The sequence below is a fragment of the Perna viridis genome, chromosome 12 (genome assembly GCF_037379345.1).
Source record: "Perna viridis isolate PV_CMFRI_1.1 ecotype Kerala chromosome 12, ASM3737934v1, whole genome shotgun sequence".
Lineage (NCBI taxonomy): Eukaryota > Metazoa > Mollusca > Bivalvia > Mytilida > Mytilidae > Perna > Perna viridis.
Window position 1 is genome coordinate 37,871,684 of NC_142456.1, and position 19,672 is coordinate 37,891,355.

Consider the following 19,672-nt stretch of genomic DNA (forward strand, 5'->3'; position numbering starts at 1 on the left):
CCCAAAGGCTACAAAATAATCATTGTCGATTTCATATCACAAACACTGGCTGGTGGTGCAATTGACCTGCACGTATATAACAGAAACAGTTATGGTTGTAGTCAAGTATTTCGCAGGGTCGATCGTGAATCCCTAAGCAGCCTGTTGTAGAATCGAACCATCAGAAAGGTAACTTTTATACTAAGATATATACAATATGTATGTTCCGATAATTTGTTTTGTGTAAATGTTAAAACTTATCAAAATACCCTTATTTCAACTTGCTTTAAATTTGAAATTGAGCGGATAACTTTAAGGAAAAGAAAATATTGATATAATTCAATGTCCTCATAGAGGAAAAGGGTTAACTTGTAAAATATTTTTATGATATTGTGACAAGTTTGCTCAACGTTTGTGTTAATGCGTAATCATAGCATATCACTTCTGATACATAATTTTTATTTTAGTAAGAAAAATGTGTATTTTTTTTATCACTCATTTTTAAATGCTATACCAAATTAGGACAATTACGGTGATTTCAAAGTTTCATGGTTTTTTACCCTTATTTTGCCATTTCCTTTTGACTCTTATTTTTGACAACTGGTTAAATGTTCTCTGTTCGGTAATTTTGCCATTACACTTTTTTATGAAAATTCACACTCGTGTTGTGCAAATGTAAGACAAAAGATCGCTATTTTTTTAAATGTATTCACTAATATCATGTAAACTCACCATCGCATTAACGTACTAACTGGAATAATTTGGCAAATATGAAAATCATTTTCCTCTTGAATGTTTCTCAGCAAAACTGTGGTCTATTTGTTTTATGTCACACAAAGTATCTTGAAAATTAATTTCAAATTGAATGGCCAATTTAAAAAAATACTCGTTGGATATCTCCCGTCAAAGTTTGGATCTTCATTTTCAATGAGCTTAAGCTAGTAAACATTGGTTTGTTAAATGATTATAACTATATACTGTGAAAGTACTTTAATTCGTGGATACCAATTTCCGTTGATTAGGGAAGAAACACAAATTCGTGGATTCTTGAATTCGTGGTTTTGTGGTTTTTAGTATACACGGAAATCTTCTTGTCGTTGGGAACCAAATTTCGTGGTTTGGCCTACCCACGAAAACCATGAAAGTTTGTACCCCACGAATAATGGTGCTTTCACAGTATCCTTTTAGCGAAATTAAAGGAATAATCGATAGAAAAAAAACATCCTTGTTACCTTCATTTCTAAATGTCGAGATAGGGCTTGTAAAAGAATGGGTCCCTAATTTCTCTTCAAAGAGTAATCAAGGAAACCAGATTCGAGCAGAAAACACAAGAATACTAAGTATTATACAAGGAAAACTGATACATACAAAAATGAACATAAAATAATCAAAATGACAAGCACAAAGAAACAAAAGAAAATGAACAACTCGGACTCTACCAAAAACTGGGAGCAAAAGCATAGAAAGTTGTTGTTTTTAGAGTAAAGACTGCAATCAAATCAACGCAAACATTTATGTTAGATGTGATGATAAACATATGACTCTTACTATCCGTTTACTATGATGAGTTTGTACGAAATAAAAAAAAATGCCTCTAATTATACATCACAATAAGTAGCAAAATACATAGCTTCCTTTTTGGATACTTTACGAAATATATATATTACGGTCTGCAAAGGAATCGTGAAGGATACTAACTATCCTTTTAACATGAGAAACCACTACAGCACAATAGTTAGGACATATTAAATAGAAAAACAATAATGATCAGTTATATTGATCTTACAGAAACTACGATGAAAACCTTTTTGGTTTTATCTTGGTTGGTTACTGTCACCATGGCAGTGGTTGACGAACATCGAGTCAGCTTATTAGAGCGCAAGCTTGAAGAACTGTCTAGACAACTTATGTTGACCGAGTTATCGATATCTGAGAGAGCTCGTTCACAACTGGACTCTGGTATCAAACAAGTTAGAATAACGGGAGATGGAACCAAACCTTATTTCACATCAACACACACACTTAATTCAGTATGTTCAATCCACGAACATGCTAATTATGACAGAACTCCGGGAATGGGCGAATTTGTTGCTAATCTCAACGGCGTAGAGTTCAGAACTCGTCACAACGATTACAAACTTAAAATGCCAAGTAAAACATCACAAGCCTACCACAAAACGGAGGATATTCCATTCCCACGTGTTCCTCCGTCTGTCCTAGCCAAACGTACTCTTAACGACCAAATTAAAGAAATGCAGAACTACTTTAGAGCATTTACTTTCCAAAACTACCATTTCAGAGACTACCGCCCATACTTCAAGCCAGTTCTTTGTTATCTAGAAGGAGCATGGACAACAAATACAAAGAACATAAACGAACCTTTCGAGAGCGACCGCCATCACATCGATGCTCAGAATTGGTTTGACCTACAAGAAAAGATCAGATTTACTGCCTATACTGGGGGTAAGCACTACCTGGAAAATTTCTCCTATCTACCAACAACTATCATGAATATGAACAATGGAACACCCGAGTATGCGCAGTTCAATTATAGAATACTGTGCCATCCACTCAAAAATGATCTTCCTCTTGGACTTCTGAAACCAGTCGATGACATGGCTGCTAGAGTTGCTCGCAAATGGAACATTACCCGCTTTGCTCACTCCCGTGCTGCGAGATTCTCCCTTGCAGCCGACCACCGATTGAGAGGAAATCAGTTCCATTGGCAAGATGGATACGGTGCTTTTAGCGAAAGGAGATATGTTAATGGTTTATTGGACGATCTTATGAATGAGATCCCAGGCAAGAACAACTATCCAGCTAAGCTTCACGATACAACATTTGATATGAAGACAGTTGACTCTCGCCATCCACAGAACGCGACCCTGCTGAACACCGGATATTACCACAGATACTACAACCATGATAGAAAAGGTGCCATGGGAACGTTCAGAAACCATAGAGGGTACTCAGACTCAAACTTGTTCGTCGCTCAAACTTCAAATCCAGAGGTCGCTGAAATGAAAATAAAATGGTGCAGGAAGGATAACCACCACAAACAAATCTGTACCCAGGAAGGAATCCGATACTCGTACGCCATTCCATTGGAGATTATTTACATGACACCTCTCATGTCATGGAACCCTCACAATCTACCTACAATCACCGACCATAGAAAATTCTATAAAGTTACCCATGGTGGAAGAAATGGTGGATTAACAAAGGACAAAGCATACAATGGAACTGCCCTGAACAATTACTACCACACTCCAGTCGAATTTTTCCACGGTACCAATGTCGACAAGGATAGGGCCGACACCGACAAAGGTGCAGTAGGTGTTCTAGACAGTCATGGTAACGTCAAGCGTGTCGTAGCATCCGGTGTACGCATCACATTGCCCGACATTCCAGGAGTCGGCAAAGTTAGGATGAGGTACCCGATCATGCCAGTAGCAGCCGAGGGAGACCCCACAAGGAAGGAATTAGAAGCTGTTAAAGAGGTTCTTAACCATCTTGAAACAATGGGATCGTATCTTCAGGAGAAACCAAGTTCCCTTTCAGGCGGTGGTAACGCTAAAGCTGATGCTCACTTCAGAACCTCCGTTACCAACCAAGATCCACCAGGTCATCACTATCACGAACTGTTTATCCCCAACGAGGACATGCTCGCACTAGGCAAAGGAGAGACAGTCGCCGTTGTTACCACTACTGACAACAACCACGACCACACACTCGAGATTTCATATAACACACAAACCCACAAATACACTATACACAAATGTGACGGATTGGCTCATTGTTGGGACGGCCACACTCCAGACCTAGTTCGACTAGAATGAGGAACAACTTTAATAGGATACCAGTAGTAAAATACTAATAAACAAATGAAAAGTTCAGTTATCTTTATTTTAATTACCAGTAATAAAAATAACTCTCCTTCAGAACATACCCCCACAAGAAAAACAAAAACAAAAAACAAACCAAAAAAACAAAAAAAAAAAACAAAAAAAAATTTACCAAACATACAAACAAAACAAAAATACCGAAACTGATGAAAAAAAAGACTTAATTACCTAGTCCAACATCTGGAAGTGGTCATTAAACATTCCAGGTCAATCTCAAAAACAATTTGAAAATACACGTAAACAACAGAATCGGATTAGAAAACTACAAACCGCATTTCTTTTCGGTCTTAATGATAAAATCAGGGACAAAGGGAACACATGGATATTGTCGACAAAAGAAAACGCAGTCACAGATCTCATGGTAAACAAATTAATCGAAATAAATGTTTTAGCACGTTCATAGCACTTATTATTCACGGAACAATGGTGGATATTAATTGTTATGTCAGTTGGGTTTATTACTTATTATAAAGTATATTATATCTTTAAAGAATGTGCACATACTAGTATATCTTTTAAAGGTCCATTCTACGAGGGTGATCGCATAATTATATCAAAAATTGTTATCTCGTACAGATAATCCTGAAGATCATAAATGACATTTTTATGTATAAAACACATCAATAGCGGTATTGATTTCATACATTGATCAAGCATATTTCAATAAAATAACTGTTCAAAATTGCATACCTCCTATTTTCGATAACATTGAACCATCAATTAGTTCTTATAGCTATAAACAATCTAGCAGAAATTTAATTTTTGATTATACATCAGTTATATCGGATGTTAACATTAAAGATAATACTCCTTTATCATGAGTTTACTATATCAAAATTCAGATATGAGCCCTGTGGTCATGTTATTCCCAGTGACCTTAACATCATCGATGACCGAGCGCAAGCTTGAAGAACTATCCAGGCAACTGATGCTGTCTGAATTATCAATTTCTGAAAGTGCTCGTTCAGAACTTGATTCTGGTATCAAACAAGTTAGAACAACAGAGGGTGGGACTAAGTCTTACTTCACATCAACACACACACTTAATTCAGTATGTTCAATCCACGAACATGCTAATTATGACAGAACTCCGGGAATGGGCGAATTTGTTGCTAATCTCAACGGCGTAGAGTTCAGAACTCGTCACAACGATTACAAACTTAAAATGCCAAGTAAAACATCACAAGCCTACCACAGAACGTAGAATATTCCATTCCCACGTGTTCCTCCGTCTGTCCTAGCCAAACGTACTCTTAACGACCAAAGAAATGCAGAACTACTTTAGAGCATTTACTTTCCAAAACTACCATTTCAGAGACTACCGCCCATACTTCAAGCCAGTTCTTTGTTATCTAGAAGGTGCATGGACAACAAATACAAAGAACATAAACGAACCTTTCGAGAGCGACCGCCATAACATCGATGCTCAGAATTGGTTTGACCTACAAGAGAAGATCAGATTTACTGCCTATACTGGGGGTAAGCACTACCTGGAAAATTTCTCCTATCTACCAACAACTATCATGAATATGAACAATGGAACACCCGAGTATGCGCAGTTTAATTATAGAATACTGTGCCATCCACTCAAAAATGATCTTCCTCTTGGACTTCTGAAACCAGTCGATGACATGGCTGCTAGAGTTACTCGCAAATTACCCGCATTGCTCACTCCCGTGCTGCGAGATTCTCCCTTGCAGCCGGCCACCGATTGAAAGGAAATCAGTTCCATTGGCAAGATGGATACGGTGCTTTTAGCGAAAGGAGATATGTTAATGGTTTATTGGACGATCTTATGAATGAGAACCCAAGCAAGAACAACAATCCAGCTAAGCTTCACGATACGTAAGAAATCTTTTTAGACGTATTTCCTCATACCACTGATTCAGGAGTCTGTTATGTAAAGATTTAAGGCGTTTAAGGAAATCAATATAGCTAGTAGTTGCTCTAGCGTAGCGAATCCGTTGAGAAATATAAACACCATATGCAGGAGATGAAGGTCTAATGTTGCATAAGTAAGACAAATTAGGATTTTGAATTATAGTGGTCTCTTTTATCATAAATCTTAGTACTAAAATGACCAGTGTTGTCGAATTTTAGATCCTAAAAAGATGCTGAACCAGCTGTTTCTGTAGTCTCCATTATCTCGAGCTTTGGTGGATATATTGAAGGTGACCATTAACCAATGAAGGGTTGTTAGTGGACAACAAATCAACAACATGTATCTGTATGGAAAAAAGGATTAAGCATTTTCATATTTTGATTCTTTAGTTTACAAGATTCGGAAGAAATTCAATCTCGAATGAATACAGCAATATGGCTAACAGAGAAACACAATTAGTGCCTGTTGTAATGTCACCTTGTTGCTGAAAAATAGCTCGCCAAAATGTAACAAATATGTTATCAATGAGGAAATTAAGCATGCTACAAACATATTTTTTCTGTGTATCACACTCCCCCTTTGAGATGTTTATGAAAAAATCGTAGATTTGTAATCTAAAACAACATAATTTCTCGAATCAGCAAGAGATTTTTTTCATTTTATCATGTGGCAATGTAGTGCAAAGAGTTGGGAAGTTAAAAGCTTGAGAACTAATTTCCGTAAAACTATAGGATTTTCGGTTTTTAAGTAAATCTTTAAATTTTTACGTATCCACATATGATAAATGTAACTACGAGATTAGGTAGTACTTCAACTAGCTTGCTGCCAATCTTTGACTGCGGACAATGTCTTAGTAAAGTGAATTGACATCTCTGTCGTGGAGCAAGATTCAGAATGCAGCTACGCACCGTTCTTTGTATGGATTCGTATGACGTTTGGGAATCCAATACAAGTAAGGAAAGTCCTCATATTTTGTTTCAATGTTGAAAGAAGACATGAAGGTTATTTAGGATTTCATGTTTGTTAAAAATAGTTCGTGTATATGTGTAATATTATTATCAATGCCTATCAAAGGTCTGAAAATAGATTGCACAAAGATTTAAGAATTAACTGAAAACCAAATCCACGCACAAGAATTAATACTTAACTTCAGAAACTCGGTTCGAGGTTTGTTTTTGTACTGGCAGACATAGCAGCCAGTAATGTGGTAATGCTGTGACGTAAATACTATATAAATGTACTTAAGAATGACATTTCGAATTCTTCTACAGTCCAAGCCATGTACTCAACAAGGAGTCAAATAGTAAACAATCATAATTCTGACAAAGATAAGCTAAAGGCTATACATACGTATTGAAGAAAGTGTGGACAGTTACGATTTCTTCACACTTCACACCACACATCACACCATACTTCACACCACACTTCCAAATTATTTATTAATCAGAAATTTTCTTATTAAATGGTGTTTCGATTAAATATTACAAAAATATTTTTGTTGTAATAAATTTCAAGAAATGTCATTTTCTTAGACCAACGAGAAATATAAAACTAAAATTACAGGATCCATTTAGGCGTAACAATTTATCGGCAGGTTGTCGGAATTCCGATGGGCACAAGTTGTGACTCCTTCAATAGCAGATATTCCGGTATTGTTATGTATCTCGGTTTATGGCCAAATTTCCTAACCAAAGATCCTTCCAAATCTGATTTAATAGAAAAAAATATGATACTTATCGCTACACTGATGACGCTGAATAACACTGACTTTTACAAATACACTGCTGGAATTTACCCAAAGGAACTGACTTTAAATAAAAGCTATTAAGAACAGTTTTTTGTTATCCATTTCTGTATTTGGATGCTTCCATTTTTACAAGGTAATCTCAAAACTAACATTTACTACAAGGAGGACGATTTCTCGTTTCCAATTTTTAATTTTCTCTTTCTCGACGTTCCTTCGGTGTTTATATGTTTCAACTAGTTAGATATGCCCGCGTTTGTAGCGATGTTAGAATTTAATTAACGAGATCTCTTTATTACCGGTAAATTGTTAAGTCAATGTTTCCGTTACCACACTTTTTTTCTGAATATTGCTCATAAAAATGAAGCGGTGAAGATTTGATGCTGAAGTTTGGTTGAACTTGTTGCAACATATTCAAAAATTGGATTTCATATCCTGGTTTTTATGGAAATGTAATAAAGCTCAGATCAATTTATTCTTGAAAAATATTTGAATAAACTTATTCGTAAGGGTAATTTTCACTGTTTCATTGTCAAATCTTTGCATTATAATTTTATTGGTTCTAATATTGACTCTCATGTTAATAAATTAAATATCAATTATCTTTAGTATATTTTGCCCTACTTCCTGCCAATACTTTTCATCTTGGCTTTTGCGCGAAAACCTTGTTTTTCTTAGACATTTTATGATATGTCTTCAGTAAATCCTTTTGAACATGTTTTTATTGATAATTGTGTCTAAGTAAACTAAGTGGGCTTATCAGTTGCTTTTGCATTTTGAACTTGCTTACAGAAACTGTAAGTACTCTTTCGATGTAGGCGCGGCTTGTTGTCTTTTGTCCTAATTGTTAATAGTTTCATATAATTTATATTGGAGCCTTTTACAGCTTGGTTTATGGAATGGGTTTCGTCCATTATCGAAGATCATGTTGTGACCTTTAGAAGTGTAATTGTTCATGGCTTGGCATTTGGTGGATAGCTAACTCTTCGGCAATCATACCACGTCTCCTATTATTGTTAGCGACTTCTCCTAGTTGTAATTTCGGTACTTAGTATTCGCATAAATATATAAGTAATGCTGCAGATCCTCGCCGTTTTTTTTTCGCAGTAGCGTCACAGTTCTAACTACATACGAGATAAAAATGTACCTCTTAAGTATCATACAGTTACATGTGTGTTCTGCGTGTGTTTCTCTCTTGTATGAAAATGGGAAGTTTACATGAAATGATCGGTTAGCTTTGAACATTACCCAGTTTCCGATTCAGGCATTTGGGGTCGTTACAAGACAATACAGGTCATATACATTAGCACGCCCCAATATTTATGAATATTCATTGCCAGTTGACTAATCTGGTTCCTAAACTGATTCCCTTGTCAATATAATAAGCGACTCAAAGATTGCTACAAAGTACCTCTTTTAAAACATATACACATTTGACATTTTAGCGGAAGTCACCTTATTTTAGAGCATAGCGCATTCGTAACATTTCGGATGTTGAAAGGAAGCCAAAATCACTGACTGAATATCTGACGATTAGCGACTTTGAAGACTTCAGTCTTTGATATTATATTTTGTATTTATTACTACTATAGTATTAAGTGAATTTATCTACATGCTATGGGTCTTTTAAGACCCTGCCAGGTACTAAAGAGATGGAGGAGAAACCAGAACCGGACTCACTGTCAACAGTTGTCTTTGGTACAACGTCGCATTTACAACCTTAAACACTGCAATAATTTACATAAATCAGTATTCAAAAACATAGAAGCAGCAAACTGTATTGAATCTGCTCTGAGAAATGAGAAATATTTTGTTATACCCTCGACAAAGCCCTGAACAACATTGTTGTTTATGTGAAGCGAATAACTACTAATGCTCAACAAAAGAACCGAGATAAAAGATAATTCTTGTAATCCTACAAACACAATATGTTCTACAAATCATAGGTAACCACAAGTTCTTCATGGCTTCGGTAAATATTTTTTCAAATGACATCTAGAAGTCTGAGGATTTTCTTTATTTGTAATGGATTCCAAAACTACATTAAAATCAATACAAGCAAAATCATGTACGTGCTCAACAAACGAGCCGTCTGGACGCAGTGAAGGAGGGAAAACAAAAATACTGTGAAACTTGCGAATTGCTATTTATTATATGTGGATTTTACTTTATACTTTTCAACATTATATACTACCTGACCCTACGAAAACCTGTCTAAAAGAAGTCAAACACGAAGCATTTCACTGTAAGAATGATAATTCTTACAAATTTGTCACTTTCAAATTGTCACTTTTCTCAACAGGTTATTGTTATTCCAATAAGTATTCATCGTCCCCTACTCCTAGCCGACCGGTTTCTATATTCATATGAATCAGAGTTTGTTCAAATTCTTATGAAAGATTCCAGAACTAAATTAAAGAGACAACTGACACATCTTTTACACGTCCTTTTTTTTTTACTTCACTTATATGACAACCGTGGTCATTCCTTTTTTTTTTTTTTTTTTTTTTTTTTTTTTGATGGATAAATAAACGCATGCCATGCTCCAAATTTAGCAATTTGAAATGAAGGAACATGGTTAATATAACGATGTGTGAAATTAAAGGATGTAGATTCTTTAACCTTCTTGAGATTCAAGTATAAAATCTTGCCTTGCACTTTATGTTTGTATGATCTGTTTCATGTTTTTTTTTAATTAAATGAAAATAAGGTAAGACCCAAGACATCTCAGTTGATGTAATATTCAACGAGGCAATGTAGGATTTACGGATAACTAGGATTTCATCCTTGTACAGCGTTTGTATATAGTATTACCAGATTATATTTAATTCCTTGTTCTTGTCTTTGATAAAGAACCACCCAGATGAAACTTCTATAAATTTTATATGATCCGCCATTCGGTTTAAAGATAGTTTCACTACTAGTCTTTAGCATTATAAAATTCATAAATTAATTTTCTCTACATATCTTAAAAAATGGAAAAAAAAATATTTAGACAAAAACAAAAGGTGTTTAGATGACTAAACGAAATATCTAGACGGAAAGCACATAGGTAGTTTAAAACTATCTAGATGCTTCCTTGGGTGATCCTGGGGGTAGATGCGAAGTATTTAATATTCCAATATAGGACTGAAACGTCTGAATATCATCCGTATAGCAAAAACTAAAATTAAAGGATATGGCAAAACGAAGTTCATTCTTTTGGATAACATCAGCTTTATAAGAGTAAAGGCATATGTCAGCAAGTATCGGGGCATAATTTGTACCCATTGGAATGAAGACATATAGTTGCACAACGCTTGGCACATATCTGTTGTCGATAGAAATTTGATAACATCTTTCTCAGAATATTTAGAAGATCATTTGGAATCGTTTTTGTTCGCGTATTTGTATCTAGATGCTCCATCATTCTTAGAATATCAACGATGCTGACTGCTTTTGAATCGGAATCTTAACAGAGAATTTTGAAAAGTATAAAGAGATGGAAAATTAGAGGTATATCGCTATTATTAAATTCCGAAAGCAGTTTAGCGAGTTCCAAGACGATCTTCCCAATTATAATCTAGCTGTTCTTGTCGAAATTTTCAAACAACCTCAACACATTTCAATATATTTCAAGGTGTTTAAATGTGTTTTTATTTTGTGCGTTGTCTTTTGTACCTGTACCTTTCTTTTTATCATCTTTGTATTGTCCTTGTTGTAATTGTTGGGTTTGTTGGGTTCACAAAAATATTTTATGTACTATTTATTTGTGCCCAAGTTATTGCACTTGAACTCAACAAAATACGCCTGAGTGTTCAAGACATAAAGTTAGGGAAAATTAGAATAACTTATCTATAGAGTACTTCTTGTGCATATCAAATCATGTCTTAAAGTAATATTGACTATATGTTTGTAGACAGTTTCTGCAATAATACAAAAAAAAAAAAAAAAAAAAAAAAAAAAAAAAAAAAAAAAAAAAAAAAAAAAAAAAAACAGCCTGAATACGGCAACTTAAGATAAAACAGAACGTCTTTAATTTTACATCGAAACCTGTGTTAACCTTAGCCTGAACAAACAAAAACCCGATTCTTTTCTTTTTTCTCTCGGTTTTTGTGTAAATAATCTGTTGTTATTTGATTGTTCATGTTACAACATGACAGTGGTTGTTTTGCGTATTGTATGTTACATTTTTTTTGTTATTCTTCAAACTTACTGTATTTTTTCATTTATTCATTTTCAGTCAGCCCAAAAAGTATTTTATTTGCATGATAACTGACAAACTGCAAATAATATGAACAGTAAGTATATATAAATAAGAAATAAGTAAAAATAGCCACAATTTAAAAGGTGAAAAAGGAAATAAATACAAAATACAAACAAAACGTATTGGGCGAAAATTTTCTGATTTACTGACTTTGTTTCAATTGAAACAACTTCGTAGATGTTTATGTAATATCAGGTTGGGAAACGAGATATAATGAATTATGCATTCTTAAGATAATAATCGACATATAATTATTACATGCAAGTTTATGATTGGCGAAGTGGATACTTAAGTTATAATGTAACTAAATACTACTTCATGATGAACAATTTCTTTTAATTCGCATTGATGAGCAAGGAATGATTCTTTCATTTCTTTTATAACAAGGCAGCATTTGATAAAGCAGAAACAAATAATTAAAGGTTCGGTGAGGTTCTCATTACTTCGATCGAGTTAAGATACATACAGATTCAAAATTAGGTTTCATTAGTTATTAGATGATACAGGAAAGTTGAAATGCCAAATGGTGTTTAGAAATCTGTAATTGTTTTCTAAAATTAACTGTACAGATGAAGTTTTATAATCAAAACGACAAAATGTACACAGAAAAACATTTAATAAGGAATTAACTCAAATAATGCCTTAATTATTGCCAGAAAACGTTTGGCCTCAACGCGGTGCACAACGGACATTGAACAGAAATTCGACTCTAATTGTGTAAATAGTTTAAGTCTTTTTGTTAATCATTTTTGCAAAATTGATACACATATCAACGTTAAATTCCTCTTTGTTTATTTGCAAACATATTGCAGACGAATCTATTTATAACATTATAGCTTATAAAGCTCTTTATAACAGCTCCTCAGAGCATTTTCCCTTTTTGTATTTACTTTCCCCTTTTTCGCTCTACAAGTATATGTATGTAATAAAAATACATCGGAAGCATGTGCAACATGTCCTTAAAATATGATACATTCTACCTTTCTTTTTTTCCTAAGCAATTGTTCTTTTATATCAAAGATCTTGCACTTAGTAATCATGACCCCAGACAAAAGTAACCCAAAGGCTACAAAATAATCATTGTCGATTTCATATCACAAACACTGGCAGGTGGTGCAATTGACCTGCACGTATATAACAGAAACAGTTATGGTTGTAGTCAAGTATTTCGCAGGGTCGATCGTGATTCCCTAAGCAGCCTGTTGTAGAATCGAACCATCAGAAAGGTAACTTTTATACTAAGATATATACAATATGTATGTTCCGATAATTTGTTTTGTGTAAATGTTAAAACTTATCAAAATACCCTTATTTCAACTTGCTTTAAATTTGAAATTGAGCGGATAACTTTAAGGAAAAGAAAATATTGATATAATTCAATGTCCTCATAGAGGAAAAGGGTTAACTTGTAAAATATTTTTATGATATTGTGACAAGTTTGCTCAACGTTTGTGTTAATGCGTAATCATCGCATATCACTTCTGATACATAATTTTTATTTTAGTAAGAAAAATGTGTATTTTTTTTATCACTCATTTTTAAATGCTATACCAAATTAGGACCATTACGGTGGTTTCAAAGTTTCATGGTTTTTTACCCTTATTTTGCCATTTCCTTTTGACTCTTATTTTTGACAACTGGTTAAATGTTCTCTGTTCGGTAATTTTGCCATTACACTTTTTTTATGAAAATTTACACTCGTGTTGTGCAAATGTAAGACAAAAGATCGCTATTTTTTTAAATGTATTCACTAATATCATGTAAACGCACCATCGCATTAACGTACTAACTGGAATAATTTGGCAAATATGAAAATCATTTTCCTCTTGAATGTTTCTCAGCAAAACTGTGGTCTATTTGTTTTATGTCACACAAAGTATTTTGAAAATTAATTTCAAATTGAATGGCCAATTTAAAAAAATACTCGTTGGATATCTCCCGTCAAAGTTTGGATCCTCATTTTCAATGAGCTTAAGCTAGTAAAAATTGGTTTGTTAAATGATTATAACTATATACTGTGAAAGTACTTTAATTCGTGGATACCAATTTCCGTTGATTAGGGAAGAAACACAAATTCGTGGATTCTTGAATTCGTGGTTTTGTGGTTTTTAGTATACACGGAAATCTTCTTGTCGTTGGGAACCAAATTTCGTGGTTTGGCCTACCCACGAAAACCATGAAAGTTTGTACCCCACGAATAATGGTGCTTTCACAGTATCCTTTTAGCGAAATTAAAGGAATAATCGATAAAAAAAAAAACATCCTTGTTACCTTCATTTCTAAATGTCGAGATAGGGCTTGTAAAAGAATGGGTCCCTAATTTCTCTTCAAAGAGTAATCAAGGAAACCAGATTCGAGCAGAAAACACAAGAATACTAAGTATTATTCAAAGAAAACTGATACATACAAAAATGAACATAAAATAACCAAAATGACAAGCACAAAGAAACAAAAGAAAATGAACTTGGACTCTACCAAAAACTGGGAGCAAAAGCATAGAAAGTTGTTGTTTTTAGAGTAAAGACTGCAATCAAATCAACGCAAACATTTATGTTAGATGTGATGATAAACATATGACTCTTACTATCCGTTTACTATGATGAGTTTGTACGAAATAAAAAAAAATGCCTCTAATTATACATCACAATAAGTAGCAAAATACATAGCTTCCTTTTTGGATACTTTACGAAATATATATATTACGGTCTGCAAAGGAATCGTGAAGGAGACTAACTATCCTTTTAACATAAGAAACCACTACAGCACAATAGTTAGGACATATTAAATAGAAAAACAATAATGATCAGTTATATTGATCTTACAGAAACTACGATGAAAACCTTTTTGGTTTTATCTTGGTTGGTTACTGTCACCATGGCAGTGGTTGACGAACATCGAGTCAGCTTATTAGAGCGCAAGCTTGAAGAACTGTCTAGACAACTTATGTTGACCGAGTTATCGATATCTGAGAGAGCTCGTTCACAACTGGACTCTGGTATCAAACAAGTTAGAATAACGGGAGATGGAACCAAACCTTATTTCACATCAACACACACACTTAATTCAGTATGTTCAATCCACGAACATGCTAATTATGACAGAGCTCCGGGAATGGGCGAATTTGTTGCTAATCTCAACGGCGTAGAGTTCAGAACTCGTCACAACGATTACAAACTTGTAATGCCAAGTAAAACATCACAAGCCTACCACAAAACGGAGGATATTCCATTCCCACGTGTTCCTCCGTCTGTCCTAGCCAAACGTACTCTTAACGACCAAATCAAAGAAATGCAGAACTACTTTAGAGCATTTACTTTCCAAAACTACCATTTCAGAGACTACCGCCCATACTTCAAGCCAGTTCTCTGTTATCTAGAAGGTACATGGACAACAAATACAAAGAACATAAACGAACCTTTCGAGAGCGACCGCCATCACATCGATGCTCAGAATTGGTTTGACCTACAAGAAAAGATCAGATTTACTGCCTATACTGGGGGTAAGCACTACCTGGAAAATTTCTCCTATCTACCAACAACTATCATGAATATGAACAATGGAACACCCGAGTATGCGCAGTTTAATTATAGAATACTGTGTCATCCACTCAAAAATGATCTTCCTCTTGGACTTCTGAAACCAGTCGATGACATGGCTGCTAGAGTTGCTCGCAAATGGAACATTACCCGCTTTGCTCACTCCCGTGCTGCGAGATTCTCCCTTGCAGCCGACCACCGATTGAGAGGAAATCAGTTCCATTGGCAAGATGGATACGGTGCTTTTAGCGAAAGGAGATATGTTAATGGTTTATTGGACGATCTTATGAATGAGATCCCAGGCAAGAACAACTATCCAGCTAAGCTTCACGATACAACATTTGATATGAAGACAGTTGACTCTCGCCATCCACAGAACGCGACCCTGCTGAACACCGGATATTACCACAGATACTACAACCATGATAGAAAAGGTGCCATGGGAACGTTCAGAAATCATAGAGGATACTCAGACTCAAACTTATTCGTAGCTCAAACTACTAATCCCGAAGTGGCCGAAATGAAAATAAAATGGTGCAGAAAAGATAATCATCAAAAACAAATCTGTAGTCAGGAAGGGGTGCGATATTCCTATGCCATTCCATTGGAAATAATTTACATGACACCACTCATGTCATGGAACCCTCACAATCTACCTACAATCACCGACCACAGGAAATTCTATCTGGTTACGAAGGGAGGCAGAAATGGTGGAATGACAAAAGACAAGGCATACAATGGAACTGCCCTGAACAATTACTACCACACTCCTGTCGAATTTTTCCACGGTACCAATGACGACAAGGATAAGGCCGACACCAACAGAGGTGCAGTTGGTGTTCTAGACAGTCATGGCAACATCAAGCGTGTCGTAGCATCCGGTGTACGCATCACATTGCCTGACATCCCAGGAGTCGGCAAAGTCAGAATGAGATACCCAATCATGCCAGTAGCAGCCGAGGGAGACCCCACAAGGAAGGAATTAGAAGCTGTTAAAGAGGTTCTTAACCATCTTGAAACAATGGGATCATATCTCCAGGAGAAACCAAGTTCCCTTTCAGGGGGTGGGAATGCTAAAGCTGATGCTCACTTCAGAACCTCCGTTACCAACCAAGATCCACCAGGTCATCACTATCACGAACTGTTTATCCCCAACGAGGACATGCTCGCACTAGGCAAAGGAGAGACAGTCGCCGTCGTTACCACTACCGACAACAGCCACGATCACACACTCGAGGTTTCATATAATACACAAACCCACAAATACACAATACACAAATGTGACGGATTGGCTCATTGTTGGGACGGTCATACTCAGGATCTTCTCCGACTGGAATGAGGAACCAAAAAAAAGACATTTATTAGTTCATTTTTGTTAATTAAAATCACTAAATCTTTTTTATATCATTTCTTTGAAAAGAGAAATCGCTGTACGTTTAACAGAGACGATGAAAATGGCCCACGATAAATTACAATCCCTTGTTTAGTGGAGCAAGGTTGCTCATTTATCCTTTAAGAACTAGTTAATATGATAGCTCCAGGTTTTCGTTTGTTGTTTCCCTTAAAAACGCTACTGGGTTCAATACGTTTTATTACTTATGAAAATGGTGTGGTTACCCATGAATCAAAAATATAAAATTATAATATTTATATATATATATATATATATATTTATATATTTATATATATATATATATATTAGAATTTTATATTTTTGATTCATGGGTAACCATTAATTGAACTGAATGCTGATACTTCTTTTAATAAGAATTTGATGCTCATACATTATTAAACTGAGATTCTTTTCTAGCTGAAGTAGTTTCAAGAGATTAAAGTTACATTTGTTACACTTTCGAAAAATGGCCATAGTTTCAACTTGCAAAATGAATGCATGCACCAGTCCTTCTAAGAACCTTATTGAGAATTTTTTTTAAAAAGTTGTTACGAAATGTTGTAAAATGATTGCAAATACTAGTATCATTTTTTTCCTTTGGTGTACAGTGACTGTGTATATAGGATGCCTTAAAATATAAACTTAAAAATGTTCTTGTATAGAAAATGTATTTAAATTGCTCAGTAACCTTCCTAAATTTGTATTGAAATTGTATTGGAACTGGTCTATTTCAACTAGCTGTAATTTGATCTGATGAAGCAGTGTAGCGAATAGAATCGTCACATTCTGAGACGTTGTGCAATATTGATTTGTTGTGACATGTATCCTACAAAACAACACCTAGTCATTCTGGACGTTACCTCACTCTATACCAACATTCCTCATTCTGATGGCATCGAAGCGTGCAGAGAATTGTTGGATTCTCGGGAGGTCTAATATCCACCCACTGACTGCTTAGCCACACTATTCACAATAGTTTTAAAAAACTTCCATATTAACTGCAACCATTATTTACAAAACAAATGGCACAGCTATAGGCACCAAATGACTCCATCTTATGCTGACATTTTCATCGGAAAGTTTGAAAAAGAACTTCTTGAATCTTTAATTGAAAAGCCTGGTGTATGTTTATTGATGACGTTGATATGAAGTTAACCCATGACGAAGAAGAACTGAACAATTTTATCATCCGGGCAAACAACCAACACCCGTTTATCAAGTTTATTCATGAAACATCTTACACAACCATCTCATTCCTCGATAACTCCAGTACATTTGCAGAGGGTGAGCTGTCCACAGACCTATTCACAAAACGAACTGACACCCACCAATACCTTATGCCCAGGAGCTGTCATCCACCGCACTTGACTCAAAGTATACTGTTTAGTCAAGCGCTTAGGCTAAGGCGCTTTTGTTCCAATGGTAAATCTTTAAAGAGGCGTTTGGATCAACTAAAAAACAATTTAAGGAAATGCGGGTATAAGAATAGACCCATCAAAGAAGGTTTCCAAAAAATTCATCTCAAGTAACCTTGATTTTTTTTATAAAGTTCAAAATCCTCTCTAATTTTGATTTATTATACTTTCGACAATAATTTTAATACGTCACAGGTATTCACCTGATGATTCTGCGAGTTGTAGGAACGATATTTACCACCCTATATGCTCAGTTGATATAGACATCGAGCATTTAAAGAAACAGAAATATGTGTTCTTCTCAAAAGAAAAGGATTCAATTAGTACATTGTTTCCATTCATCAAAGCTATCCTAAAACTAAACATAGAAAAAAATTAAGTTTGAATTAACAAAATTTTGTATTGATACGTGAAGCTATAGTTGCTTGCATCTACCGTGAAGATTAAAATAAATCACAAAATATATATCTACAAAGAACCAATTATACATGTTACATTTGGTATTACTGCTTTCACTCATCACTCCAAATATTTGAAAGTATGAAAAATCTCACGGAATCGGTTTGATGAAGAATGAATAATACTATGAATTAAAAGTAACTATTTAATCAAACCATCATATACACCTTCATACCAGTCTTTAATAACAGATTAAATATTAACTTGTGGTAAAAGATAATAACCGAGATCAAGTACGTTGGATATTCGATGTTCGATATTCGACATTCAAACTTTTCAATATCAAACTGAGTATCAAACGGTAAAATACTAAATGAATATCAAACGGTTTTTTTTTCTGTTCGATATTCGTTTGACATTCGATTCCGGGTTATATATTGAATATAGAATGGATTTGAATATCAAACTGAATGTCAAACAAGATTTTTTTCTATTCGATACTCGTTTGACATTCGTTTCCGGGTTATATATTGAATATAGAATGGATTTGAATATCAAACTGAATATCAAACAGGATTTTTTTCTGTTCGAGATGCGTTTGACATTCGATTCCGGGTTATATATTGAATATAGAATGGATTTGAATATCAAACTGAATAGCAAACTGGATTTTTTTTTTTTTTTGTGTTCGATATTCATTTGACAATCATTTCCGGTTTATATATTGAATATACAATAGATTTGAATATCAAACTGAGTATCAAACAAGATTTTGATCATTTCGATATTCGTTTGACATTCGTTTCCAGTTGATATATTTAATATAGAACGGATTTGGATATCGAACTGAATATCAGGGGTGCAGTTACACTAAGATGCACTGCTTCGCACACCAAGTTACCCCGTCAAATTTTGTGAAACTTAAAATTAAAAGTTGAAATTTGTTGGATATATTGTTTAAATGTAGTTAAGCATTCATACATAGACATGTGTAATATATGTAATAGTAAACAGGTGTAATTTACATAAAAATTGTATCCAGAACGTTTCAGTCCCCGGCCGTATTAGTTTCTCTCCTCAGCACCAGGTACGAGAACACAATTAATTTCGTAGTGCATTTCAACAGACCCATTTGACATATGAAAAAAAACTCCACCTCTTCAAACTCAATAA

The 19,672-nt window shown here is 34.7% G+C and overlaps 2 protein-coding genes and 1 pseudogene across 2 annotated transcripts; all 3 read left to right on the plus strand.

Annotated features, from left to right (window-relative positions):
• The first annotated feature begins 33 nt into the window (after positions 1–33).
• On the plus strand, positions 34–3,875 carry LOC148602209 (uncharacterized). The gene is made up of 2 exons (XM_088555380.1): positions 34–168; positions 1,768–3,875. The coding sequence occupies exon 2, from the start codon at positions 1,776–1,778 to the stop codon at positions 3,816–3,818; it is 2,043 nt and encodes a 680-aa protein (XP_088411506.1). The 5' UTR covers positions 34–168; positions 1,768–1,775; the 3' UTR covers positions 3,819–3,875.
• Positions 3,876–4,728: 853 nt separating this feature from the next.
• Positions 4,729–5,733, plus strand: LOC148602210 (uncharacterized; annotated as a pseudogene).
• Positions 5,734–12,832: 7,099 nt separating this feature from the next.
• LOC148602211 (uncharacterized) lies at positions 12,833–16,690 on the plus strand. Its single transcript, XM_088555400.1, has 2 exons — positions 12,833–12,982; positions 14,581–16,690. Exon 2 carries the CDS (start codon positions 14,589–14,591, stop codon positions 16,629–16,631), a length of 2,043 nt encoding a protein of 680 aa, XP_088411526.1. The 5' UTR covers positions 12,833–12,982; positions 14,581–14,588; the 3' UTR covers positions 16,632–16,690.
• The last annotated feature ends 2,982 nt before the right edge of the window (positions 16,691–19,672 follow it).

Coding starts and splice junctions, on each gene's coding strand:
- LOC148602211 (XM_088555400.1), top strand. CDS start 14,589: ATGAAAACCTTTTTGGTTTTATCTTGGTTGGTTACTGTCACCATGGCA.
- LOC148602209 (XM_088555380.1), top strand. CDS start 1,776: ATGAAAACCTTTTTGGTTTTATCTTGGTTGGTTACTGTCACCATGGCA.